This window comes from Ricinus communis, chromosome 9 (genome assembly GCF_019578655.1).
Source record: "Ricinus communis isolate WT05 ecotype wild-type chromosome 9, ASM1957865v1, whole genome shotgun sequence".
Classification (NCBI taxonomy): Eukaryota; Viridiplantae; Streptophyta; class Magnoliopsida; order Malpighiales; family Euphorbiaceae; genus Ricinus; species Ricinus communis.
In genome coordinates, this window is record NC_063264.1 from 1036398 (window position 1) to 1063877 (window position 27480).

Genomic DNA, 27480 nt, shown 5'->3' on the forward strand with positions numbered 1-27480 from the left:
CAATATTTTTGGACCAACACAAAAAGACGAATACAAAAGTACAGGCGAATAAAGCTGGCAAAATCTTAATTAGAAATAGGACAAATCATTTTAAGTCGTCCAGTACCATAAAACAATCTTCAATTTAATTCTTCATTCAAAAGAACATAATACTGTTCATCTTAATAAATAGCATCCGTCCATTATTGACTAAATAAAAAGAGAATAAAAACAAGAAGTAGACGGAGCAAATTACAGAAAGACCAAAGACTTGTTGCAAATAAATCGACCATACAAAATTAAAGATCAAAACACAAAATCTTAATCAAATCATCAAAAGATACACAATCTTTTTTATTGCCGCCACTACTAGAACCTAACTTAATCATAGCCTTAATATCTTCGTCATTAGCATCAAAACCAGCTAATTGCATATAACTTTTCAAATCATCATGACTTAATTTCCCATCCCCATCTTTATCCATAACCTTAAAAACATCTTCCAAAACTCCATTGCAGCAACTCCTTTTCTTTTTATTGACATCATTACCGTCCAAAACACGCTCAAATTCATCGTACTCCACGAAACCATCCTTGTTAAAGTCAGCTACGGACATCATGGACCCTATAACATCATCATCGCCATCATCTCCGACGCCGCCGTTCTGTATTCCAGCGTAAAACATTCGAAGATCTTCTTTGCTAATCTTGCCATCGCGGTCTGCATCAAGAACATCGAATGCTGTCCTGAAATGTAGCCCCGACGACGCCGTTTTTGTGTTTGATGCTATACTTCTGCCAGACGGACACATCTTTCTTTCTTTTCTAATTTTCCTTCCTTTCCAAATTACTAGGAAGTGTTACACAGCGAAAAGAGGTTTCGTTTGGTATATATAGTCGGGGGGGAGAGAACAGGGTCCGAGCGAATATAGGGGTCCACTGCAATACGAACACGTGATTCGGTTGACAAGCTCAACGAGTCTAAGGTAATGCCACGTAGGATAAAAGTGTTACGTATGTGGTGACGTAAGGTAATTTTGTATGAAACTGGCTGTTTGGTTGTGGAAGTAGTCCGGTCCCCACTTCTGTTGACCGGTAGATTTGTTAATATTTTGCTGAGAAATCCTTAGAATTTTCGAGAATTATGGCACCGACTTCCTTTCTATTTGCTATAGGAAAATGATTATTGTGTTTGTTTGTTGTAGGCTATAATTAGCGATTTTTCTGACTTACTCCTGGTATCATTAACTTATCAAATAATTGCTTTCAAAAGAAAACCTATAAAATTAAATTATTAAATCATTATAAATATAAACATAAACATAAAACCCCTTATAAAATACACTAATTATTGTAGACATGGTGTTTTTCTTTTTCCTATCAAACATGGAATTCAATGTCTTGCTGCTCAATCTATTTTCAGTGCGGTTGGTTATATTATTGTCAATTAATTAATTATTATTATCAATGGATTAGTTACATTTTTGTAATAAAAGGACCACTACTTTTTATTTTTCCTTCACAGCAGTAACATTTTTAGCAATGAAGTATTTTAATTATTCTATGGAGTAAAAAAATAAAAGAAAAAAGAAGAGCGCGATCTTCAATTCTCATTGGGCTGTCCTTTCTTTTTCTAAATTCTAAGTCCAAATGAATTGGAGTGGAAAATTAATGTGAAAACACAGTTGAGGGTAGTTTTCAAGCTGCCGAGTTGATGGGAGAGTATTGACACGGATATGCAAGTCAGCCTCATAAGACAACTCAATAATATTAACCATTAGAATAATTTGACTCTTTTATGATAGACTGCAAAAATTCTAGGGACCATTTATTTATATTCACAGAACTATTTACTTAATCCAGTAATATAGGAATATCAAAACACATGGTTTAGAAAGAAGAAAGAAAAGAAGAAATATTAAAACACCTTTTATCATTGTTAGAAAATTAGATAACACAGTGAGTATCTTATTGTCCATTTCCTCACCCATTAACTTATTCTCTCTATCACAGAATTAATTCCTTTTGTACAGTATGACACCTATAGCAGTAATTCCCTTTTCAACCTCATAAGATTCTCAGAGCCACTTGTATAAAATATTATATATTTTTATGATAGCTTTTATTTACTTATTTATTTATTTTACTAACTGTGATCTATAAGTTATATTACTTCGATTTCTTGGCTGATTAAGTTTGTCTTAGTTGATAGTAAAACACAACTTAAGCCAAGCTGCTAAAGCTTGGCTCTAGTTTGCAGGATTACCTTATTGGGCCAACTTGTTTATACGAATGAACTTTGTTGTGGGCTGACTTATTGGGCTCATCTGCACCAAATTTGGACTCGACTTAAAGCAATATACCTGTAAAATGCAATGGGAGTTTCGAAGACCGAGGTGTTTTTAGTAATTTAATACCACAATTGGGCAAAACCCTACTTAAACCTAAATTCCACTATATATAAGCTCCTCCTCCTCACCTAAAAGCTGATCAAATCATATTACAGTTGCTTCTCTTTGCATCTCGTTCTCCCTTCTCTTTTCTTTTACGCTGCTGTTTTTATTTAATCTTTTTTTATCTATTTGGTTTTCATAAAATCAGATATAGATTCAGTTTAGAGACGCCTCTCCATAAAACCCTTGAATCAGGTTTTTTGCGATGCGTCTGTTTTTGGGGTTTTATGAAATCAGTTTTATCTAAAGAGGCTAAGATTGTTATGCAGGAGTTGAGTCACTTCGCCTTCGTAGTCCACAGGCTCAGTGAATTATATACTGCAATATTCTTCCAAATCCATTTTGTTCTTAACATTTTGGCTTTTTTGTTGTTATTGTGTTTGTTTACATATCGATTTTATATTATTTTTTGAATATTGGAGAATGGGCTCCGATGATGGCATGGAATCTTTGAGACCTGACGTTATCTAATTTGATGACAAATATAAGCATAATTTCTGAGGACCCCATAGATTATAAATCAAAGTTTTGTTTTGTTTTGTATTAAGAAATAATACTGTTTTGTGGGAGAGAATTGCATAAATTTGAAGTTTCTTTGAAGATGATGAAAATGCACTGGGCTCTGAGCAGGCTGTTGACAGCAGCTATAGCTTATTTGATGCACAATTGCAGCCTAGAAAGCTATGTCTGATCACATTTATTTAACCTTTTTGTTTTCTTTTTTCTAAATTTGGGTTTCGTAAAGACCCAATTATTGAACTTCGAATGAAAATCTTTCTTTTAAAATATTCTTCCAACCATAAGCTGCCGAGAACATAGCTGCTTTCAGGCGATGAGACGAACCGATCCATTTGCTGGCGGGCATGTAACCTGAATCTTGACCGTACATCCTAACGATGATAATTAATGAATGAAAAGAAAAAGAAAATCTAACGATCAAGATTTTAATCTCATTTTTAAACATAAATTTACGTTATAGTCAATACTTGCATAGAATACCCCATAATCAGTGTGAATTGGTTATATAACGGATGCATTCATGTTTTGGGATTAGGTTTAGCAAAAATTAGCCAAATTACGTTCATAAGCAAATCCAATATCATGGTTTTCGCAAGAGAAGAAAAAGGAGTACTAAAATTTGGTTTCTGGTAAAATCTCTAATCTATGTTACTGTACTAATTATTACAAAGGAAAGTCAAAATTCCCTCTCTAACATTTTATTTTCCTGTATAGGCTAGTTTTTCCACTCCATTCGAAAAGCCAAAATTAGCCTGAGTGCAGTTAATGGATTGGTCAGCCCCATCAACGGACAGGATTGGAAAAGAAAATGACAACAAAATATACAATAAACCCAGCAAGAAGAATCCCCCCATAGATATAAGTTTGTGAAGAGTGCACAGGGTACTTGTATTCGATTTCACAGCACCTCATTTTCTCTCTCTCATTCGCCAAAACATGATCTACATACCTGCATTATTTACGGCATTAAATGAATATCAGCCTAGAGAATTCATCGCACTTTCAAATGGAATAATTGGAGGATAACTTACTGCTGGGTAAACATAGAGCTCTGAAGAATTTCTGAACTATTCATGTGTGCATCTTGTAACCGGTGATCGTATAACAAAGACGACAGATCTACTAGCTGTTCCTCGAGGCCCTGTTATTTAAATGTGTGGGAAATATGCTCTATAAGCATCCACATATTTGAACAACTGGAGCAGTTATCTAATCAAGAATGACTTACATCGAGATATTTCTCCAATCTGTCAACTAATTCATGTGGAAAAGGTTCAGGCAAGTTAGTCGTTTTCCTGTAGAACTTCTCTATCCACAGTTCTGTTGCCGTCTTGTTTTTCTTGCCTTTGACATGTTCGCCCAGAGGGGTTTTCAGATATTCTGCAGCAAATGCTTGGACAGCCTGCAAAAACAAAGCATTTCTTAAACATTAAATTGTAACTTTGATTTATATGTAAGACTAAAGCATCAATACCAATTGATCTATAATGAAACTAATTCATTCATAAAACAAAAAATCAAGAGCCTCGACCCAAGCCATTTGAATATTTAAATATAAGTTGAAACCTACTTACCTCTGATGTATCACGAATTCTATGAAGTGCAGAATCTACACGCGCATATATTGTGTTCCTCTGCCCAAAAAGTATGTAAATGATTCAGGAGACAAGTTACATAATGGAATCTAGTTAAATCCAAATACAACTGCTGCAAAATGCTCAATTAAGAAGAATTTTCTCGCTTATGTATGGTGGATAAACATATCTGGCAGATTTTGACAATGAATTTCCCCTTACCAAGGCAACATCCTGTAGCAATCTACTGAGTTTAGAAGTATTAGAAAATGGTCCAAATGGGTGACAGCCAGCTGCCCAAAGCCAATTTACTATTGGCCTCTCATGTACATGAGATGCTTTCTCATATGGCGCACTGACTCCACCAACAGCAGAAGCAAGCCCTGCCAATATATGTCGCTGTGCTAGTGATGGAAATGCATGCCTTCTCTCTGTTTCTGAGACATAGCTGTTATAACAAGCAATTGAAAAACTTATACACCATCAAAACTGTATGGTGAAAACGTAAAAGAAATTATGGAATCTTTCCATCTCTTTACAGAGAGCCTAGCTATTAAATCTAAAACAAGCTAATGCATAATTAAACTGCGCAACAAAAATAAAGCTGCAACTGTTTCTCTAGGAACTACTACAATTGATGCAATAAAGGAAATGGTGAAAACCAGCTGCATATAGACATGCATGCCAAAGAAAACTAGACATACATGGGTGATTTGTCCGGAATGAAGTTGATTCATCATACATGTGACAAAGACAAACAGTCACCAGTATGAAGAGAAGACCAGCTACACTGCTACGTAGAGAACATTTTCACTTACCTCAGAGGTATCTTTTCATGTTGATGTTGAAGTACAATGACAACATCATTGCTTGTCCATACAAGGCTTTCATCCTCCATCATAAGGTGTGGATCCACGTCGACCAAAGATAGCACAAAGCTGCAGTAGAAGACCAAACCTTAAGAACACATTGATAAATCAACTGAATGACAAATATTTAATGATGATTATGTTCTCTACTTTCTCTATGAGATTAACCTTAAGACAAGGGAAGGAAACAAAATTTATCAACTGAAACATGATTGAAAACATGGATTTAGATGTCATTAGGAAGTATATTATGATACAAAGAATTAGTTAAAAGCAGTTGTAAGGACATGAGCTTTTACTTCCATTAATGGGAAAAAAGAAAAACAGGAAAAAAAATGATATACCAACGTGTGCTCTTATTTTACCAATGAGCTTTAACCCTTGCCAAAGCTAATTGGTAAAATAGAAAGTTATGAATTTGAATCCAGCCTTAGCTCAATTAACCCAAAAAGGCGGTGCTCCTATATTAAGTTGGAAGAGCATTCGAACTGTTTCAAGGTTTAAGGACCATATGATGCAACTTGTGGAAGATAATAGTTGTAGGACCAGGTGCATGCTCACACTGGAATAACTCTTGTTCCATAAGTGCGGTATAAATCCCCTTGCTTCTTCTGTTCTTTCTTCTTCCTCTCCCTGCCGTGCCTTGAATCATAACTAGCCCATAAAGGTTTATGCTTAAGAATTGAGTCTCCTGAACCATCTGGTTCATCCATCCAGTGCTGTGGGGGCACATAATTCATTTAGAAATCTCAGGAAATAAAGGGAGAAACTGTTTGTTACCATATGAAGTAAATTTCAAATGAAAATAATTCAATGAAAACTTTTCGATTATGAAACCCCCATCCATCCCATCATATAAAATAAGAGCACAACAATCATAAACAGACCTGGCGGAGAAAAAATTTACTTGAAAGAGATGGATCAGCCAGCTCAACTAAACCAGCAGCTAGCATATCAGCAGACCGTTCCATCTCCTGAAATCAGCCATTCCAAGAACAGTAAATTAGGAGCCATAAAGCACACAAATCTTTGTTGAAAGTTCAAGTCTTCAAGCTAAAACATTTTTCTGTTTTGCCATCAATACAATCACAAAAAGGAAGATGACAAGGAAATGTGAGCAAGTGAAAACAGCAATATGGCTCAACAATGTTGGAATTAAAGGAATTTGAGAGCATGTCAGTCTGATTATTATGAAAGAAAGTGAAATCAGTTCCTTTGGCCATCAATACTATTTGCTCCCATTAGAGACCAGTGCTGGCCATGGGAAAGCCAAGGAAAGCCAAGGGTATCTAATAGTTGGTAGTGTGGTCTCCAATGATTAAAGACTAAATTGCAAATAGTTGTGTTCTCGTCAATGATAAAGGCACCATAGATAATACATGGAATCGAATGACTAGACGATAATAAGTAGTGAAAAAAAAAAAACTGAACCCCACTTCTTTAAGTATAGCGCCATCTAGATATGTCTTGGTACGGACATGGAAACGTCCATCCTTTTTAGTTTCTTGCAAGGAATGTCCTCGCATTGCTTTCGAAACAGCAATAGCCAACTTCTCATGCCGATGCAATGCATGTGAACCACCTACTATTACAACTTCTTGCCCATCATGGACCATCTTTTTAACCTGAAAAGATAACATAAATTTGTAAGGTGTCTTTGGTGAGAGGATAACGAGGGACCCATGGATAATGAAAAGAGGCGCAGCACACGATGTCATGCAACCTTAAGATTCTGCATAACAAAGTAATATCAGTGCTCCTTTTGCTTTGTTGATTCACTCATTAATTTCAGCTAGCATTTCTCAAGTTCAACTAGCAGACATGTTATTATAAAATTGACCAAGATATATCCTTAGGAGATCTAGCAGAAGTTGAAAGTCAAAGTACTACAATATAAGATGTAAGAACATTTAAAGAAAATCCTATTTACGACACCTCACCTCTGATTCAATTTCTTCAATATTAATGCTGTAGTAATGACCCTTCTCCATAATATTATATCTATTATGGTTCTGAAGCACGATTATTGGTATCAGCAACCTTGTTGCCAGGTCAACAGTCTCAAACCTAATCAAGGAAATAGTGAAAATTAGCTGCAAAAGATTAAGAATTTAGGGAAAAAAATTTCTAACAAGATTCTTGACATGCTTACTCAGCAAATAAATTGGACTTCACAGAAGTACCTGACGTCTGGAGCTATAACATGCTCGACTGTTGTGGCTACCAAAGCAGCAAGTTGTCCAACAAAAATATCAGGAGATAGATGATCACTAAGTGCACCTACACCTTTTGGAAACATCATGTTTCGTATCCGTGGTAATGTTCTAGAACTGACACTTCCCTCTTCAGTTTCAATCTTCCCATATGTGCACGGGCCTGCTGACAGGTCGATCACAACAAATCTGAATGTTATAGGAAAATGTTAGATACAAAATGCGAATGAGAATGCATTTCCAACAACCAAGTTACTATTTTCCACGGAAAGGACTTGGAAATTAGTCTAAGTACAAATTGTTTGTATAGTTCAGTTGGAAGAAGAAATTCTCACAACTCTAGCACAGTTCCATTGAATATCCAAATTATAAAGATAACTTATCTCTGTGATTAACAGCATAGTCTAACTTTGAGAAAGCTTGTTAAATTTTTGATAATATGAATCATCTCTAGACTTTTCAACTGACCATTGAAGAAATTAGCATTTACAATTCTTATAAAGTATTGGAGGTTAAGAGGAACGGAATGTGTTTACAATTGCACAGTAATACTATTACAAATACTTCACAGTAACACTGTCACTCATGATAGCAGGTAGCAGAAATGCCTCTATGGATAAACAACTTCCATACACCCAATAACAGAACATTAAAGGCCAATTCACCTACTTAATAAGGATTGCATACTGAGTTTTGTGATGGAAAAGAATATCATTTAAGTAATAAAACAGCAGGCATAAATATCAATCATATTCATAAAGATACCTGTCTGAGCTCAGCCAAGCTTGAGTTGCTCCTCCTCCATTATATCGATAACGATAAATGTAGTCTCCCTCTTGTTTACTCATGTCCTCATCAGTCAACTGGGGAATTTTTCCATACATTAAGCTGTCAAGGTCAATTTCTTTATTTCTAGGATCCATTCTTACCTGTAAAAGAAAAAATAATGGACATGGATTTGGGAAAAACATCAGAGAGCATATAACTCCCACCAAAATAAACGGAAGCAAAGCAGAACAAGTAATGTCTACTATTTCTTCAAAGACCAGGTAGGTTGGTTAAGTACTAGATTGTAAACCATACCTTATCAAAATTAACAATAAAGATTGCATTAGGAACAGGTCTATCATTCTCCCTGGCAGCATAAGAACTGTCCATGTCAAATATATAAGAATAAAATTTGCGAAATACAGGCTCCACAACAGTTGCCTCCACCTCAAACAAAGGCACTTCCCTTCCAAAATCAGTCTACAAAACAATATAAAATAAATAAATAAAGATTCATCTAGCTACTTGACAACAAACAATAAAACATTTCATTTAATACACAGCAAAGTGCTGATCACCTCTCTCGCTTTCCCAGCAGGAACCATAGCCTCCTTCAACGCCTTCTCAAGTGCAATCAATTCAGGCTGCCCAGCCTATTCACATAACATAGTATGAGCACTTGAAGGACTAACACCTGGTTTGGGTGGTCTAATAAATGCAAGAGTTCAATCTCATTTTTGGCAAGCTTGCAAGACATTTTGAAAGAAAAGAATGCCATAAATGACATGATTTTGCGAGAATTGAACTGATTTGGTCCAAACAAGGCCTACTAGAATTGTTTTAATAAATTGAACAAACGGAGAACTTACAGGAAAAGCGTTAAAGACAACGTGATGCTCAATATCAAGAGGCTCGCCGGTCTCTAAACAAGAAGGTCTATGATTAGGAAAGCTAGTCCTTAAAAATTCTTCCAATTTGTGTGTATCTAAGCTATACCTATATCCTCCATCTCCATTAAATCCAATTACCACTACATTCACCTCTAACGGAACCTGAAATGGAACCTGTACATACCAAAAAAAAAAAATCAAAACTATTAATAATAGCTGTAGCAAAAAAGATACTAAATCTAAAAGATACTTTCAGAGAAGAAGCGCCACCTCAGCACGAGTATGGAGCATGCGGCGGACATCTGATCGGACGCTATCTCCAACATCGTGAAAAGCGCCGTGGTGCCACTGAGGATGCCCTGGGTCTCTCCTGAAGGCTTGTGGTGCTGACTCGGGTTGAATAAAGAGTTGACTCAGTGCCAGTGCGATAATAATGGTTACTAAGTTTGATTTGGTAGACATAGTTAGAAAAGTTAGAAATGCATTAATCAAAGAAAATGATGATTCATCTGTTATCTTTGATCGGACAGCAGAAGTGTGCGTGTGAGAATCTCTGCTAGGTCACCGCGAAAGAACTCAATTGGATTGCACTGATGTGGTTAATGAGTTCATAATTCCTTAATTGCCCCTCCATTTCTTTAATAATTTACTATTCGTGCCCCGCTTTTGAGCCTCTTCGACGTCGTTCATAACGAAACGCAAATTAAACGACATGTCGCCTCGATTCCTGTACATCAAGCCAGGCCAATGATAGTTGTTCTTGGCTTAATGAGGGCCAGACTAGTTATCAGCCTATAGCAGCATTACGCAGGGAACGACGTGTCGTCCGAAAGTAGAAAATGCCAAACCAAACTCGTCATGCATATTTATATTTGGTTGGTCAATTGACCTGCTTGTTGAATTAGTTTTATTTATATTTCTTTCTCTGAACTGAGACGGCCTTTATTCATGGATTTACCTTGATAGGCATGAAACTGTCAAGCTTGTTATTTCATGACGTATTGACACTAAAGATTCATGACCTGACAGCATCAAGCTTGCAAACTTTGCATAAGCTCTTGCCACTTTTTCTTAAAAAAATGAAACGCAGAAGTGATAAATGGACAAAGTGAGATAGAATGATGAATCGAAGTAGATTATATCGGGGTATTAAAACCAAAGTGAATTTCTAACAAACATCATTTTACAAATATAAAACCCCTCATCAATAAGTAGGTCTCAGTAATAGTGTCCGAGTAGTCCAACACAATGCAACCGCTTTGTCAGTGCAGCTCTATATGTAAATATTCATGATACACATTTTCCCTTGAAGTATGTTATTGCGCACCCGGGCTGGTCATATAATCAGAGGAAGGAGAAATGTCTGAATTGAGTTCGGGATATATATATTATCAGTGTTCTAGAGCACTTCTGATGGAGACTGGAGGGATTTGCAGTGTGCCTCTTGATATAAGATCATGATTTAAGAACAAAACAATAACAGTTATATCATCATGAAAGTGGCGGCGCACCTTCCTGTCAATCTTTTTTAGATCCGAATATCTCATCTCTCGTTTTCTTGCTGCTTCTTGGAGGGCAGCCTTGACAAGCCTTTTGGCACTTCCCTGTGTTCAGAAGTTCATGAGTTCAGCTCGAGATACTAACAATTACCACAAGTATTAGATATGAGCTCTAATCCATGAAAAAGAATATAAAATTTCTCAATTTTTAAAAGTTGAGTTGAGCAATAAACAAGCAACAGAGAGAAGAAGCAAGAGGAAATGGGGAACTGGATCATGTACGGAAATGAAAAATGATGCCGCAGGTAAGAGTTTAATAATTATCAGAAGACATTTTCACTAATGTTTTGGAGACTGTTTATTCAACGACATTGAGAGAGAGAATAAGACATTTTTTCATGAATCTGGTAAAATCTTTGGTATACTACTGCCAGAAATAGCTGACCAAGTCAGTTCTGCATTTTATGTCTAGAAGAAACACTGTGAACTATGCAGCTTGTATTATTTATGAACTAGCATGTTCCAAATCTAAATATGTGGACAATAATATCCCCCAGCTATAGACGGTAGATGTTGTGGAAGATAAGTTAAACAAGAACACCACTATAAAACTAGGGATCATGGCTAATAGAAATCTTAGTCAAGATTCGATGCTCCATATGTTTTGAGCATGGAGAATACCAATATATGCAGAGAAAACACGAGCAACAAACATAAACACATTACACAAGTCCAAAAATACGTAGTATTTGATGTCATTGAATGATTCTTTGGAAATTTCAAGATGATATCTACAATCAATCCATATGAATGAAATTCAAATAAGGACAAGACTAATAGCAAACATAAAAAAGAATAAAGGACAAGATCTTACTGCATGTGGATGGCTGTGGACAATATCTACAGCTTTTTCATTACTCAAGTGGTCCCAAAGACCATCAGATGCAAATATAAGGAAGGAATCATTTGGTTGGAGAGGATGGGAAATGATTGTTGGATTCGCACTCAAGATAGGCATGTTCATTGGCTCCGGGAGTCTGAATTTTCCATTAATTGGTTCCCTGTTAAACCGTGCATGTTTCATATAAACGTCGCCTATAGATCTAGAAACCTGCATCAAAGACAATGGAGTCTGACGTAATATATCTATTGTAGTGGAAGAAGACCGTGAAAACTGATGAACTAGATCTTGATATCCCAATGTAAACTATGATGTGGTGCAATCCATGACTTGGACATAGGGTCACAAAATCAGGGCAAGGGAGAAAGGAGATCCAAATTTTTATGATCAATATGCTTACTGTCACAAGTATACCGACAATGTAATGACAAAACCTGCTGTGCAATTCTTCCATTAGCACAAAACTTGTGCGCCTAGGTGGCTGTGAAACTCTCAAGTTACTGCAATGGAAAAAGAGACCTTATTCTGTCAAAGAAAGAAAAAAGAACTTCTTGGCCTTCATAATTTCCTAAAAGAAATCCTCATGTCCTCAAATGCATTAACTAACACATGCTTTACCAACTAAACAACCATACAGATCTTCCTGAACAATGTAAATTCAGTAGTATCCTTGCCCGGATATATGCATGACCTGGTTTCTGTTAGAGCATGCATTACTCTGCTCTGTGGATTTTGCTTTTACTACACTCTTTCTAATCCTTTATCCAGATTATGAAACTCTGTCGTCCAGATATTACATATTTATAGCAGAGGACATAACAGGGCGAGAAATTATTGTTAATTAACAACTAGGAAAAATGATTAATGTGTTCCCACTCATAATGATCATATGGTTGAGAATATAAGAAGGCACAAGAGAACTCAAAAGTGTACATTACATTTACTTCTGACATAGCCTAAAGGATAAAACTGGGTATTTGAAATAACCTGAATAATCCCTTTAACTCTCCAAACTCCATGCTTAAGGACAACAATCTGGGGATCATGTGGATGTAATTCCTTAAGTTCCTGCCTGATAGCCTCAAGATTTGCATTATGTTCAGTTGATAATTGTATAGCAGCAATTGCTCCAGTATTGCCAACTTTCTTTCCCAGCACGACACGAGAATCTCCCAGGTTTGCCACAAAGAGCGTCTGCTGATATATCACTCCAACTAGACAGCAAGTCCCAGCGGTTGCAATTTGGGGATAAGTAGTCCATGACTCGGAAACAAGAGAAGTAAACCCTTCTTCTGTTGCACGGAAAGCTCTTTGAATAGTCTCTGCAGATACAACTCCCTGTCTCTCAGCTGATAGTGCTGCATAACCACAAACCCTAAGAATGCCAACATAAGAAGAGCTCCTTCTTGAAATTAACAAGAAGAACCATTTCTTTACTAAGGCCAAATACCCAAAATTTTCAAAACATAAAACTGACGATGAGGTAGGGGTAAGGATTTTAGAAACATTTCCTTAGCTTTCAAATGGGGAAAAAATTACAGTTTCAAAGTGCATTAAAGCAGAAAATGAAGAACAAATGTACACTGACTAACCCATCGATACTGAAAATTTTGGCAACTTTTAGAACCAAAAATTGAATTGGTTCTAACCTCTAAAACAATGAGTTACCTCCTAAATTCTAGCCAAAAAGAAATTTACACTTAACCACCTTGTCCAAGTTTCAACTGTAACTGATGCTCCCATAAAAGCCCAATGAAAGGCAGTAACCTTTCAAAAGCTTCCAGAAAAAGACAAAATGGAAATGCAGTGCATAAAATTGACGAGCATAAAGAAGATAATAACAAATGAGGAAACTCCAAAAACTGCATTCTTCTTAAATGTCAAAAGCAAGAAAGCTACTGCTAACAGTTGCCAACCATGGAAAGAAACACATGCAATAGTGTCTACCTTTTGAAATCCAATGGAACAAAACAAGCAATGGCCTTAATTTTTAAATCAAGAAAGCTACTTACCTTTTTTTTTTCCTTAACATCTAATTTAACTGGATATACTATACCGTCTAAAATGACTGAAAAAACAAAAGCTCGACCAAAAGAAGGAACTTTCGTTATTTTAGGAACAGAAAGAGAAGTAACTAGAACAAGAATGATTGAGAATCACTACTAGCATATCCCATTCCATGAACTAGAAAAAAAGAAAAAGAAAAAGAAAAAAGAAGGAAAGCTCAACGAGACGTGACTGATTCAGGACCATATAAGAATCAACTGAAAAGGGGAATCAACGAAGATATGAAGATGATTTATCAAATTTCAAAAAGATAAAAAAAGAACGAACCTTGAAAGTGCCTAAACAAATGATCACAGACATAACGAGAGGCTTCTGGGCCACCATGACCATCATAAACTCCAACAAAAGTCCCAAAAGAACCAGACTCGATCTGGGTTTGGTCTTCAAGAACTTGATTAGCTTGAACAACAGCCATTGAAAATTCACCAGACCCGTATCTGCCAATATCTCTATACCAAAGTAATCCATCTTTACCTTCTCTACTAACAGACTCAAACTTACTACTGGCACTGTTACTATTACAATTATCTTGCTGATGCCCAAATGGCCTAAAACATAAAGAAAGCAGATTCATCAATGCCTGAAGCATCCCACATCTCTCAATTTCCTCCACTCCCAATCCCAATGTTTCCCAATCTGGGTGTTTGATATAATTTTCTAATTTCTTAATCTTTATTTAATGGGTTGACAAAGGTTAAAGAAGGGAAGTGATGGAGGGATGTGCCCGGTTGTAGAGGAACAAGGAAAGAGTCACTTCCTCTGTTTGGGAGGGGAAAGGAGAAGATGGTGTAGGGAAGAGTTTTGTTGGGTGTTGTTTTCAATGTCTTTTGTTTGTATTGCTGTTTGTGTTGTTTGTGTATATAACATTAAAGAAGTGTTCTTGAGATGGGCTGTGCTTATTCTTTCATTGCTGTTGTTTTCAACCTTTTCTTTTTTCTTTTGGGGTGAAACGTAAAAACTTTGAAAAGATTAGCACTTTAAAAATGTAAAACCAAAACCAAGACAAAAATAAATTTTCTTGAAATGGGTTGTTTTAGTTCTTGATGTTGTTTTGGACGAAAGTTAAAATCTTTGACAAATTTGGTGCTTTCTGTGACGTTGAAGTCTCATACTTTTATTAGGTACAGCTTAGATGAGTAGTTATATTATATCAGTCATAACTAGTTCAGAGTTTCTACTATTTACTTTCTACTGCTGCTGCTAAGTTAATAATGGAAGAAGATAACTTGATTTGATCTCACACCAATTACCCAAATCTTGTGCCAACATGAACTTAGCTTGGACTTTGTAGAAAATCGGGAGTAGCTCTTCTTTTCTTTTTTCAGGAATTTCTTTTTATACTCAGTTTTAAGATTTATTGGTAAATTTTTTTAAAGTGGGACGGAGAGCACATTTTGCTCTCTCCATACCTTTCCCACTCTCATTAAAAAGAAAAAAAGGGATGAAGAGAAGTGGGTGACTCCTCTAATGGTCTTATAAATATTAAAGATTATAATGAAATAATAAAGTAAATATCTTAAGAAACATATGGCCTAATAATTATTTGTGGGATAGAGACATTGCCATCTTGTATGTTTGTTTGTTTTGTTAAATTTAGGATGGAAGAAAAAAAGAATATAGAAAATGGTGAGGAGTAGAGGACATAAGCTAAGTATAGGCTCTCACTTAGGGGACAACAAAATGTTGGTGGATGAATTTCACCACTTGAGCAATGGGGTAGAGATTTGATCCATATTACCACATCAAGCCAATATTGAATTGAAATGAGCTCTTCATCATTAAGCAACCACAACATTGGTTTTGAGTTTGTGAGATCTTTCTCCATTGAAAAAAGTCAAAAAAACCCACATTTTACAGGCAACTTCTTAGCAGTTTGTGGATACAAAAAGCTTCAGTTGTAACAAATTCTAATTTGACAATTTTATTTTTCTTGATTGAATACCAATTTGAACCGTGTGGAATGTTGTTTGAGGGCATGCCACTCTTATTGGCAGTTAATAAAAGAATTCTTCTTTTCTTTTTTTCTTTTTTCATTAATGTTTATTGTTGAAAATTTTGTGGAGACAATTGACGTACAAAGATTGTGACATCCACTTGACTGCTTTAGTTGCTTAAAGAAAAGCACAATGAAAGAGCTTCCGTTGGTGGTTGTTTTCACTTCTTAACAGCATTTTGGGCCAAATGATAGCAACTTGACAAAGAAAAGTCCCACTCAGATTAAACACAGGCAGAAAGCAGTCCACATTTTCTGATTCTCTGTTGTTTCAGGGAGAGAAACTAATATAAAATAAAAATAGAAATCCTGTTTAGATACTAAAACTTATGGTATGGTTGAATATGTGACCTGGTAGTCAAGTCTTAATTGAAAAATTAGTTATACTTCAGATGGCTTTTTGAAGAAGAAGAAGAAGAATTTTTAAAATATCAGAGAAAAAAGCAACATCAAAATTTATTGTGATTTGTTTATAATCTATATACCTGAGGCGATACCCTTGCCAGCAAGAACTTGACATGAATTAATGCTCCATTTGCTAGTGTAATCCTGTCACATAAGCAAGAACTTGACATAAAATTGACCTGGAAAATAGTATCTTGCTGATCATATGTGGTATAGATGCCTTGTGTCCCCTCTGATTACGTTAAGCAACAGCAAATTGTCACAAGGTTTTCGGTCTCTAACTGTGAAATATTGGCAAATTAGGGAACACTGCATCCAGAATTGTCCTCTCTTCCAAGATCTCTAGAGCTGGGTCCCTGCATTTCTCGAAAGCACCGAGATGGGCAGGCATGAAATGGGTCCTATGTGGTGGCAATTTTTGGAGCAAAATTTCAAAGAGATTCAAAAATCTGGGGACCGTGAACTTGGACTGTATTTATAATTAATCTATCCACGGCATGAAAAGTTTTCATCTTCTTGTTTGGTCGGTGGTCTCGTCTCTTGGTTTATAAGAGTAACATGGTCTTGAATTTGAATCTTGACTTTTTTCTATAGCCTATAACATTTTGGTGACAACTTCTAACCATGTGAGTCAATAAAGGCAAAGATCACGAGTTAGAATTTCAACTGAGTTTGAACCATATTCAACTGGAATTCTAATATAAATAATATTTTGCTCTTAATCTAGTTAATTACCCTTGCGGCCTTCAAACCAGCATCATATAATCGAAAACCAACTAATTTATTAATGTATATCAATTGTTATAATTCGATTTTTAAAAATAATAAGATATTGACTCCCAGCCCAAGCAGCGTAAAGTAACCTGTGAAGCTCGAGTCCTGATGTGGCAGTTTGCTTCTGTTGTTTCATTCAAAAGAATGGGCTTACTGTTGGTTTCCCTAAGCAGGCGGGCCGTGACACATGGAATTGGTTGATCCAAAGTCGTCAACCAGAATCTTCCTGAGGGCCTCTTACATATATAACAAAAATGACCTTCTTTTTATCTCCTGATAATAGCAATAGCAATCCATTTTCCTATGATTTTGGCCTAAAAGAAAAGGCTTATTTTATATTTTTTGTAACTCTTTAGAATTGAGAAATAATACTTTTTCTGATGATGACTCTTAACATTGAAACTGGATTTCTTTCCTGTATGCTTCATAACTTGATTTTAACAAGGAGCATTGTCCCTCAGCAATCAATCCCCTTTTGCATTTGATTTAATTCGATGAAACGAAGAAGATATAAATGCCAAACAAAATAAGGTATCTTAGTTAGGAAGAATAAATTATCTTTTTAGTTACAGGCTTGTATTCTTATAAATATTATACATAATACCCAAATTTTTTAGTAAGGCTCCTAAAATTTATATATGTAATTTTATTGAAATTTTGAAAATAGTATTTTGTCATGTAATACAATTTATATTAATTTTAGATGTATATTTGTTTTTAGAAAAAGAAATAAATAGCTAATTATTATTTTCATATGTGTGGGCTGATTTCTGGTTAAAAGACCCAAATGGAAAGATCCCGTGGGAGTACTTTACCGGCTACATGGAGTACACAAGTGATCCACTGCAGCCACAACAGCTTGCTTGTGGGGCAAGGCGGTTATAACGTCTTTTTAAACTACAATTAACAGTTTTAGGGATGGCAACGGTAGGTATTTTTAGGTAACCCAAGTACGGAATTGGAATATGGAATAGGATTTGATCGAGTTTTTTTTTTTTTTTTTTTTTTTTTAATATACTTATAACAGGTTTGGATTAATATTAATTTAACATTAATTTTATATTATTTATACTTATAATATTTATTTATTTGATATAGATCATTTTTTTAAGATATATTTATTATTTACATTTATTTAAATGAGTTTTAGTGGGTATGCTACTTGTTACCCAAATTTGTAAAATATATTTATAAATATAGAATACAATCAAATTTAAGTGAATTTGAGTAGGACGATTGCTAACTAAATTTTGAATGAATACAAACAGTTAAATTAAACTTTTAAATGAATTTAAAATGACTTCAAATAATTAATGGATTATAACGCTTATTAAGTGAATACCTTATTGTTAATTTTTAAAACACTTGATTGAAAGAAAAAGAAAAGGGCAAAGTAAAATTTCGAAACAAACAGAAACATACTTCTGGTAAAAGAAAATCCTTTAGTTACATAATTAATGACTTTATATTCTTTTAATTTATAAAAAAAAAGGCATCATATCAACCAAATTATATACCTTCCAAGTCATATAATCATTCCAAACGAAGAAAAAGAAAAAACTCTATTCAATAAATCAAACTCTACTCTTGACTTTACTTTGTCTAAAGTCTCCTAAAATTCCAATTGGGTCCCTCCTTGCCTACTTCTTTAATTTTCCCTTTCACATCCTTCAATGAGTATTCTTTTGTGACACTATTGTTTTTTCTTCAATCCCAAAACCTTCTTTAATTTGCTTAAAACCCTTGCAGCAACCCCACTGTTCTTATTATTGCTATTCATATTCTTCTTCTTAATCACCACCTGCTTCCTAAACGACGGCGTTTTCCTCTCCAACTTCAATTGCTCGCTCAAATTCTCCAAGGCAGCACCAATCCTAGTAAAACCCGCCACCAGCTCCGGATATAATTGTAAAATCATAGCCTTGAATTTTTGCGACACTTCAGTACCCAAACTCCTTGAGGTCGAAGATAATGATCCGTCACTCGTATCATAATTATAGTACCCGATTCCAACTCGGCCATTTACATACGCATTACAAGCCAGTAATATCATGGGGGCACGCTCTTTAAAATGCCTAACGACAAACCCTTCGAAATTCTTAGGTGGCCTACGCAAATTAAACAGCACTGTCTTGCATGATAATACGAACACATCCTCGCTGTAAGAATTTGACTTCTTTTCCCAGATTGCCCGACCCGGCCATATCCCGATACCCGGTTCATTAAAATACGGCTTTTCATTTAAAACAAGAGCTTGAATTGAGACCAAAACCTGAAGCACCGTTGACTCATTAGGGTTCCATTTCTCACTCTTTTTGCCATGCCATGTGTTCACAAGGCTTAAACAGACACGCCCGTTCGCGTAGAGATTCGGGTTAATACGTAACCCGAATGATTTGTAGTAAACAAGAGGCGGTCTTGATGGATAATCAGACGGAAAAGCAATGTCGAAGAAGTAGAGTCCATCGTGGTACGGTGTACCTGCGGCGCCTATGATAACTGCTCGCAGTAAATCGATACGATTTTCGTAAACACGCACGTAGATTGTATCAGGAAGATGTTTTTCAAGAATCCTCCACTCTTTTATGATCTTTTTGTGGACTTTACTCGAGATATTGCTGAAGCAATCTCCACCGTTCATTTTGGCTGCCTTGTTGTTGACGTAATAGTGGTCGGATGAGTCCGAAACCACGTCGAATTTATGGAAAATGTCCATCTCTGCGATCTCGTCGACGTCGTTGCTGGCTTCTCGTTGAGATCTCGTGGTCACAGAGAGTGCCATCATCAAAGCAGATGGAGAGAGAAGTGTTTCTTTAGGAGACAATCGTACCGTTTTTTATTGATAAGAAATATTGTTTCTTGGGGGCGAAGTGTGGCCCAATAAAAAGTCTTGAGATGATCAACGGTGATTTGAGCACCGTCAAAAGAGGTGGACCCACTTGATGTATTGGTTTCACTGGCGGGTCCCAAAAAGGTGGGAAGTTTTGACGGTGATAAGATATTATTTGAGGACTCATACGGGGGGTGCGAAGTACGTGAACCGTAGATGTATGAAACTTGCTCATGCTTTATCGGGGAGCTAATACGATTAGATACATGATAATATGAACGCGTGACTTCCAATCATTTAAATGAAAAACTATTTCCCTTTTAAGAAAACAGAAACGTAGCACAGCATATACAATATATTATATATAAATTTAATTATTTTAAACTAATAAATATATATCAATAATTTATTAATTTAATATGTAAATAAAAATATATATCTAAATAGTGGTTATTTTATTATCCAATTCAAACCTCACCTTCCCACCCAAAGAAATAAAAAGAAAATAAAATAAAAAATATGCATATAACCAGCCAAATGTTGTACGATATTTGTTTTAGAGTAGTGATATGAAATCAAAGACAATGATTGAGACTTGTATATGTATATGAAATTGAAATCAACGTTCCACATAAGATTCAATAATGAAGCCAAATAAGGTCAAGAATCGTTGATATTGTCGATATTCATAAATTGGAAATAACTTTTGTACATTTACATTTACATATGAATATGGATATGGATGTCACGCATAATGCATTTTCTTTTGCTTTTATGGAGAAGAGAAATAAGCAATGCGTAGAGTTGGACGTGTTGGGTAAGGTTTACTTGTTCAATAACTTGGTTGTGATTGTGTATGCAATAAGGTTACAGGGAGAAAGGACCACTGCAATACCATTATCAAACCTATCCTACTTATCTTATGCTTATTATACTTAAATAATAATAATAATAATGGTTATGAAAGATAATCATGTCATTTATCATTAATGACTTATACTGATAGAATCTTCTTTGGGGAATTTAAAAAGAAGCTTTTCAATAAATTTTGTTTATTAATGGACATAATCAATAAAAATAATTTATATTAATTATTGATGAGGCATTAGAGAATCTCTCGAATATATTATAATGTTTTCTAAAATAAATGGTCAAAGATGAAAAATAATATAAGTCACTAATGTTAAAACTATAATGAAAGGTAAAATCAATTATACATTTCTATCTAGCATTATTTATTAATTGTATTTACAATTTTTTTTATAATAAATGACTAAAAATAATAAATAATTCAACTAAAGTCCTATATTTAATAAATAATGCTACATGAAACATTTAATTCAATTAGATTTTACGAATGAGGAAATAGATTAGACCCACTTAAAATATTTTCTAAGACTATATAAACTTACTCGGTTTAGGGAATGATATAGAATATACAGTATCCCACAACTGTAAATTGTTTAATTGTCACTCGTGTATTTGTAATACATTTTGAAGTCTGTAACAATCATACTTCTAAAATTTCAAAACATAGAAGAGAGATCATAAAACAGAATAGTGTATTAGGTTCTTATAGTTTGTTTTCATTATAAAGTTATGTGCAGTTATTTTTCCCCTTATATACCATAAACAAAAGAACTTTATTTAATTATCATAAATAGAAAGAGGGTAACATTATAGTTTTACCATCTTGAGTGGCATTTCATGTATTTTTTTATTTCTTATTTGGTTCATGGTTACATCTTATTAGTAGGTTCACACTATACACATATATCACTCTGTCTAGGTATACTATTTGCAAGTGTTTTTGGGAATCAGGAAAAGCATCTCTTACAGTGTTTGATACAAGTTAGGATAAGTGGGTCTAAATTGATTCTAAATATAATACTTATAGTTGCAATAAAAAGAAAAGTTAATGACTATTTATCTGTAGTTATGCCTAAGGCTTAAGTTCCCAAGTGCTGAGTGAGCCATTCATTCATTCATATGGCTAGTGAAAAGGACTACCCTATAATGAGTTCAATTTCCTAGTATTTCTGTTATGATGATAAATAGGTCGGTTGCATATGAATGTGATACAGCTAAGGTATCTAAAAAAACATAAATCCAAATCGAGAATTGATGAGGTCAGTGGAAACTGTCATCGTAATAAATGACATAGCTTTGCAATCATCATGAAAAAAAATTCCAAATGTAATAAAGAATTCCTTGGCATTCAATGTATTAATAGCATTTTTCTTTACTCTTCTCTGAAAAGAAAGAAAAACTCTGTTAGTAGATTCATTGACACACTTAGAAGAAGAAGAACGATTGGCCATGAGAACCCCAGAAATTAAACAAGAAAAGATCACATTGCAATAGGAATAGGAAAAGAGACAAAAGAAAAAAGCACAGGAAAATGCAATGAATACCCAGTCACTCATGTAAATAGTATATAATGTAATTCTCTCACACTAGTTAAAAAAAGAAAAAACTTTTCTGAGAAAAAGGTGAGAAACTAGAATAAATTCAACTAATCCATCTCAATATGATTTTACTTTTTCTTTTTCCATTTTTAAAAAAACGGCATCATCCAAATTAATCCTTTTTCAATTCCAAAATAAGAAAATGTTTACTTTGATTACTACAGAGAAAAGCTGATCAGGTATGACTACGGGCTCTTGTTCTTGAACATCTTTTTGCTTCTAGTGAATACTGACGATTGATCGCATCCTTTTGCAGTCTGTTTCCCCTCTAAAACCTCATCTTCCTTCATATATCTCATCAGGTTGTTTTGGCTTTTCAATTCCGTTCTTGTTAAATGCCACTTCAAGCTGCTTGTAAACCCCTTCCAAATCTTTTTTGAACTTACTTGGCAGTTCGATTTCTGAGGAGGTATCTTCTATAGTATAACCAATGCTAGCATGACCATTCATATAGTCATCACAGGCTTTCAGTATAGTGGTTGCACGCTCACGAAAAAACTGCGCAACAAAACCCTCAAAATTCTTAGGAGGATTCTTGAGACTCAATAGCATTGTCTTGCAAGATAAAACGAACACATCCTTGTTGTATTCCTGCCAAGAATTAGATGGTTTTGCCCCAGGTTCGTTGAAGTAAGGTTTAGCATTTAGAACTAGCCCTTGAAGAGAGATCAAAACTTGTAGAATTGAAGATTCTGAAGGCACCCAGTTTTCTTGTGGGTCGCCGTACCAAGTATTCAAGAGGCTCAAACAGACATATCCATGTGCATATAAGTTAGGGTTCAAGTTAAGGCCGTGAGACCGGTAATATACTGATGGAGGTTCATCAGGGTAATTGAATGGAAACGCTATATCAAAGAAGAATATGTTATCATGGTAAGGAGTACCATTGGCACCTAAAATCGCAGCCCGAATCAAATCTATTCTTTCATCATATACTCGAACAAAGATCGTTTCAGGGAGGTTGTTTTCGAGAATACACCATTCTTGCATGATTTTCTTGTGTACTTTACTGTTAGCATCGGCGAACGCAGCTGAAGACGGAAAATGGGTACTGTAATGATGATCCGAGTAGTCAGTAACAATGTCAAACTGTTTGAACTCCTTTTTGATAGCCTCTTCCATCTTCCCTGAATTTGTAGACAAATGATTGTTGGCTTTCGCGATCAATCAATAAAAGATTAATGTTTTTCTTTTTAAAAGAAAGATAGTACTTTACAGCATCAATATCATAACACAACCTAATAATTCAACCACGTTATTCTATTCTTTAAATTAAGAATGAAAACACTATACAGTAGAAAGGAACATACACCAAAGGGTACGTAAAAAATTAGGTCTGAAACACAGTGAAATCTCAAAATTGATAGCAAGAAGAAAAGGGAACAAAAAACATACAGAAAAACAAGTAGAATATACAACATCTAATAATTAAAAAAAACTTAAGGCTAAAAATATATTTACCTGATAAAAGCTGTCAGTACATCCGTAGAAGAATCAGAGGCAAAATTTATTACAAGGGAAGAGAAAAGAGAACTGCAAAACTAGACTGGTAGAGCTTACAGGGGAATCAGAGTGGTTTCCTTAACTTCGCAATTAGGTTTCATGGTCAAGTCTAGACGGTCAAGAATTCTACCTTAGTTTAATTTAGAATTAAGTAGTATAATTTTAATTAAACTCTACTGTTAATGTACTTTGATGCAACAAATACGTCTCTAGCATGAGTAAGGGCGGCCCGTGAAGAAAGGAAGCAAAACAAATGGCCTTCAAAATTTATCTTTCTTGTAGATTGTTTTGGTACAGGTTTATGTACATGGTAGTCTTGGCAGAGGAAACAATACCATTTTTTTTTTTCTTTTATCCAGTAATCTAGATTAACATAAACTTTAAACTAAAGACTTTAATTTTATCAATCTCATCTTTCATTATAAAATACAATTTTTTATTCTTTATTCATTAAATATTTAAAGTTATCTATCACTCACTATAAATTTAATAATATATTATATTCTATTTAATTGAAATGAGTTTTATAAAATTTATTTAGAAATTCAAAATTAATGTATTTAATTAAAATGAAAAACTATTTAAAATTATAATTAATGGGTTTTTATATCATGAGATAGGTATTTTCATAAAATTAAAAAAATAATTATTTACTTTCATATGCTAATTTCTATATTCCCTATTTTGCTTATTCTCTCCCACATGTCATATAGGTAGAAATTCATATAAGTACATGGAAATTAAGTCTCCCTTTCATATAAGTACATGGAAATTAAGTCTCCCTTATCAGTTGTGCAACTATTATTTGCATGTGAATTTCTTATTTAATTTAAAAGTATGTATATGATATGGTATAATGTCTCTTTTAATTTAATTAAGGTCTCAAATTTTAGATATATAGATATATTAAACTTTTTTAAAAATATTTTGCCACTTGTAAGTTCTTGCCACCTAAATTAAATCTAAATTTATGCACACCAAAAAAAAAAAAAAAATTCTTTGATGGTTTAAACTTTTCATTTTCCTAAATTAATAAATAAATTTAGTTAAAAGAAACTTTTAAAATTTACAGAAATCAATCTAATATTTAGCTTAGTGGTAAGGCTGAGGTCACTTTTAAGAGTTCACTCTAAAATTCAATTTTCATTTAGTCTTAAAAAAGATTGCAGAAGTCTCTTGTAAATATATATATATATATATATATATATATATAATCTTAATTAATGCAAAAAATTATGCCAAATAAAAGTAACAGAAACAAGATTATGAAGAGAAATGGAAGCAGCATGAGTTGCTCCAAGGATTCAGTACTGAAAGATGGAAGCTTGGTTGGTATAACATCTTGGTTCTTGTTGAATGCGGCATCAAGCATAGCATGCACCTTCTCCATCATTATCTTCCGATCCTCAGATATTTGAGAAGCTCCAGCTTGATGATCACTGTAACCAACGTTTGCACGACCATTTCCATAATTTTTACAAGCTTTTAGTATTTTATCTGATCGTTTCCGAAAGTTCTCCTTCACAAAACCCTGAATATTCTTTGGCGGTTGACGCCATAGAAACAACATTGTCTTGCAAGATGATACGAAAACTTCCTTGTTGTACTGGGTACATGCATTTCTAATATATGAAGAGAAGAAGGCTAATGGCTCATTGCTGTAGGGTTTCTCGCTAAGAACAAGTGCTTGAATTGATAATAATACCTGAAGGATTGTTGAATATGAAGGGTTTCTATTTTTCTCCTTTTTTCTTTGATCCGAACCATGTATTGAGTAAATTTAAACAGACTTCTCCACTATGATGAAGATTTGGATTCAAATGAATGCCATGAGAGTGATAATTTACATAACAAAGTAATGGTAAAAGACTCTTCAATCTGTAGTGGGAGGACTCCAATACTAGATCTCTACTACCCCTTTAATTTTGCCTATTTTCCTTAACTGGATGATCTGATCTGATGTACTCAGTATTCAATATGTGACTCTGAATACTTTACTGTGACCAACTGAATAGAGTAATATAATTTTCCAGTTAAAGAAACTCTAATTAATCAGGACGTTTAAGTCTTAATGAATAATTTCTCGAGTCCAATCTTTAAAGAATAACATCTCATTGAAATCTATTCAATGGTGACTCATACTATGAGAAAATAAGTAAATGAAAAATTAGATTTCCTATATCATCTGTGATACCCGTAATACATTTAATCAGCAAATTTGTTCAACTTCTATATATTTCTTTTACTGAGGAAAATATGCATTTTTGCCCCTAATAATTGATGCGAGGAGCAGAGTAGCCCTTAAGTTATATTTGGGCACAAGTATGCTCTTAGTCTCTAAAAATGTTGTAATTGAAGCCCTTATTTAACACTTTTAGTTGTGGTGGACTCTTAAACTGACATATTCTTTTAAATTAATTAATTGAAAATATATTTAAATATTAAAATAAAACTCTCATTTCCCTTTATAATTATAAAGACTCACATCTCTCCTTCTCTTTCCTCCTCCTCCACTTTCTTCTTCATATGTGGTATGTTTTGGACCCACCACTAACCACATTATCTTTATCTAATAACATTAATTTATTATTATAAGTAAGGGTTTAACTTACAACTTTTTCAAAAACTAAGAGTATTAAATTGCAATAAAAAATAGTTTAAATGTTAATCCGCTCCCCTCATCAAATATTAAGGGTAAATATGCATCTTTACCCTTGTTATTTCTAAACTTAGGAGCTACTAGAAATTATTTTTTCTAAAACATTATTTTCTAATGTTAAAACTGTAATTTTAAATAATTTTTATTAAAAATTTTAGAGAAAATAAAAATCTTAAAAGAAATTGGCGGGTTGGGTAGTATATACAGGGAACTTTTATACCGTTTGAAATTGACCGCTACTCATTAAAAAAAAAACATGTGAAAGATGAAAGTGCCAAGTAAACTGAAAGTCTTCATGTGAAAAATATTCTCAAAGGCCCTTGTTTGAGATGTAGTAATGTAGAATCTTTAGAATGTCTTCCTTCTCTGCCATATAGCTCAATTAGTCTGGAGTTTGTCATATCTTGGACTGATTGGTATGTCTATGTTGGAATTAGATTTGATTGGGTGTTGGATAAGATTAGGGCATATCTCCTTAATCTTCAAGCCGAGGAAAGTTCCTTAGAATATGTGGTGTTCATCTTTTGGCGATTATGGAAACCTAAAAATAATATGATTATTAATGATTCATAAATTTCTCCCAAGTCCATTATTCTTCAGACGAACCAAGAGGCATATGAATTCCAAGAAGCAACTGAGGATGAGGCATCGAGTTCCTCATCTTTTTCCGTTGATGAAAATATTCAGGGAGGGACTATTGCAGAGGGCTTTGTCAAAATCAACTTTGGTGCTGGATTCTGACCAAAAAAATCAAGAGGAAGTGCTAGGTTTATTGCTAGAAATCATCAAGGATTCAACCTTAATGCAAGTTCTAAGGTGTATATTGAAAATAGCCAACCTTTTATCTTAGAAACTTTAGTGTTAAAAGATAGCATGACTTGAGCTAGAAGTATGGGATGGCTCGAGTATATATTTCACGGGGATGCAAAGCAGATGATCAAAATGGGTCGAAATGAACTTCAAATTCCAGCTGCTATTCAAATGATCTTTGCTGATATAGTTGATTGCCTCTGAGTTTAGTTTAGTTCTGTTTCTTTTAAGTTTGTTCCTTTCACTTTAATGCTATGGCTCATAATATAGCAAAAGTTGTATTCAGTTCTTAAATGTTTCTAACAA

General features: G+C 34.3%; 5 protein-coding genes and 2 non-coding genes across 7 annotated transcripts; 2 read left to right on the forward strand and 5 right to left on the reverse strand.

Moving 5' to 3' along the window:
* Window positions 1-103: 103 nt before the first annotated feature.
* On the reverse strand, window positions 104-857 carry LOC8258834 (calcium-binding protein CP1). Its single transcript, XM_002519198.4, has one exon. The coding sequence runs from the start codon at window positions 789-791 to the stop codon at window positions 279-281; it is 513 nt and encodes a 170-aa protein (XP_002519244.1). The 5' UTR covers window positions 792-857; the 3' UTR covers window positions 104-278.
* A 2004-nt stretch (window positions 858-2861) lies between these two features.
* LOC112534854 lies at window positions 2862-2937 on the forward strand. Its single transcript, XR_003079096.1, has one exon. It is a non-coding gene; the product is annotated as a small nucleolar RNA R66 (small nucleolar RNA).
* Window positions 2938-3029: 92 nt separating this feature from the next.
* Window positions 3030-3126, forward strand: LOC112534856. Its single transcript, XR_003079098.1, has one exon. It is a non-coding gene; the product is annotated as a small nucleolar RNA snoR118 (small nucleolar RNA).
* Window positions 3127-3548: 422 nt separating this feature from the next.
* On the reverse strand, window positions 3549-9856 carry LOC8258833. Its single transcript, XM_002519197.4, has 16 exons — window positions 9536-9856; window positions 9245-9439; window positions 8954-9028; window positions 8691-8855; window positions 8373-8536; window positions 7578-7796; window positions 7335-7461; window positions 6831-7019; window positions 6282-6368; window positions 5956-6113; window positions 5344-5463; window positions 4748-4973; window positions 4526-4585; window positions 4180-4353; window positions 3983-4092; window positions 3549-3900 (listed from the first exon to the last, which is right to left on the reverse strand). Exons 1-16 carry the CDS (start codon window positions 9725-9727, stop codon window positions 3735-3737), a joined length of 2427 nt encoding a protein of 808 aa, XP_002519243.1. The 5' UTR covers window positions 9728-9856; the 3' UTR covers window positions 3549-3734.
* A 518-nt stretch (window positions 9857-10374) lies between these two features.
* Window positions 10375-14661, reverse strand: LOC8258832 (probable protein phosphatase 2C 42). The gene is made up of 4 exons (XM_015719271.3): window positions 14000-14661; window positions 12653-13023; window positions 11639-11875; window positions 10375-10869 (listed from the first exon to the last, which is right to left on the reverse strand). Exons 1-4 carry the CDS (start codon window positions 14319-14321, stop codon window positions 10657-10659), a joined length of 1143 nt encoding a protein of 380 aa, XP_015574757.1. The 5' UTR covers window positions 14322-14661; the 3' UTR covers window positions 10375-10656.
* A 3689-nt stretch (window positions 14662-18350) lies between these two features.
* Window positions 18351-19805, reverse strand: LOC8258831 (putative ubiquitin-conjugating enzyme E2 38). The gene has a single exon (XM_002519195.3). It carries the CDS (start codon window positions 19687-19689, stop codon window positions 18598-18600), a length of 1092 nt encoding a protein of 363 aa, XP_002519241.2. The 5' UTR covers window positions 19690-19805; the 3' UTR covers window positions 18351-18597.
* A 2508-nt stretch (window positions 19806-22313) lies between these two features.
* LOC8258830 (putative ubiquitin-conjugating enzyme E2 38) lies at window positions 22314-24217 on the reverse strand. The gene is made up of 2 exons (XM_002519194.3): window positions 23664-24217; window positions 22314-23329 (listed from the first exon to the last, which is right to left on the reverse strand). The coding sequence occupies exon 2, from the start codon at window positions 23322-23324 to the stop codon at window positions 22479-22481; it is 846 nt and encodes a 281-aa protein (XP_002519240.1). The 5' UTR covers window positions 23325-23329; window positions 23664-24217; the 3' UTR covers window positions 22314-22478.
* Window positions 24218-27480: the final 3263 nt, after the last annotated feature.

Excerpts from the sequence above, each read along its gene's own strand:
- LOC8258830 (XM_002519194.3), bottom strand. The coding sequence starts at position 23,324 with ATGGAAGAGGCTATCAAAAAGGAGTTCAAACAGTTTGACATTGTTACT.
- LOC8258834 (XM_002519198.4), bottom strand. The coding sequence starts at position 791 with ATGTGTCCGTCTGGCAGAAGTATAGCATCAAACACAAAAACGGCGTCG.
- LOC8258833 (XM_002519197.4), bottom strand. The coding sequence starts at position 9,727 with ATGTCTACCAAATCAAACTTAGTAACCATTATTATCGCACTGGCACTG. Across the intron at positions 8,537-8,690 it reads TTATTGTTAATTTTGATAAG|GTAAGAATGGATCCTAGAAA; the intron begins GTATGGTTTACA and ends TTTCTTTTACAG. Across the intron at positions 5,464-5,955 it reads GGAACAAGAGTTATTCCAGT|CTTTGTGCTATCTTTGGTCG; the intron begins GTGAGCATGCAC and ends CTTCTACTGCAG.
- LOC8258831 (XM_002519195.3), bottom strand. The coding sequence starts at position 19,689 with ATGATGGCACTCTCTGTGACCACGAGATCTCAACGAGAAGCCAGCAAC.
- LOC8258832 (XM_015719271.3), bottom strand. The coding sequence starts at position 14,321 with ATGCTTCAGGCATTGATGAATCTGCTTTCTTTATGTTTTAGGCCATTT. Across the intron at positions 13,024-13,999 it reads TTTGTTTAGGCACTTTCAAG|CACTATCAGCTGAGAGACAG; the intron begins GTTCGTTCTTTT and ends GTGGTTATGCAG. Across the intron at positions 11,876-12,652 it reads GAGTTAAAGGGATTATTCAG|GTTTCTAGATCTATAGGCGA; the intron begins GTTATTTCAAAT and ends TCTTTGATGCAG.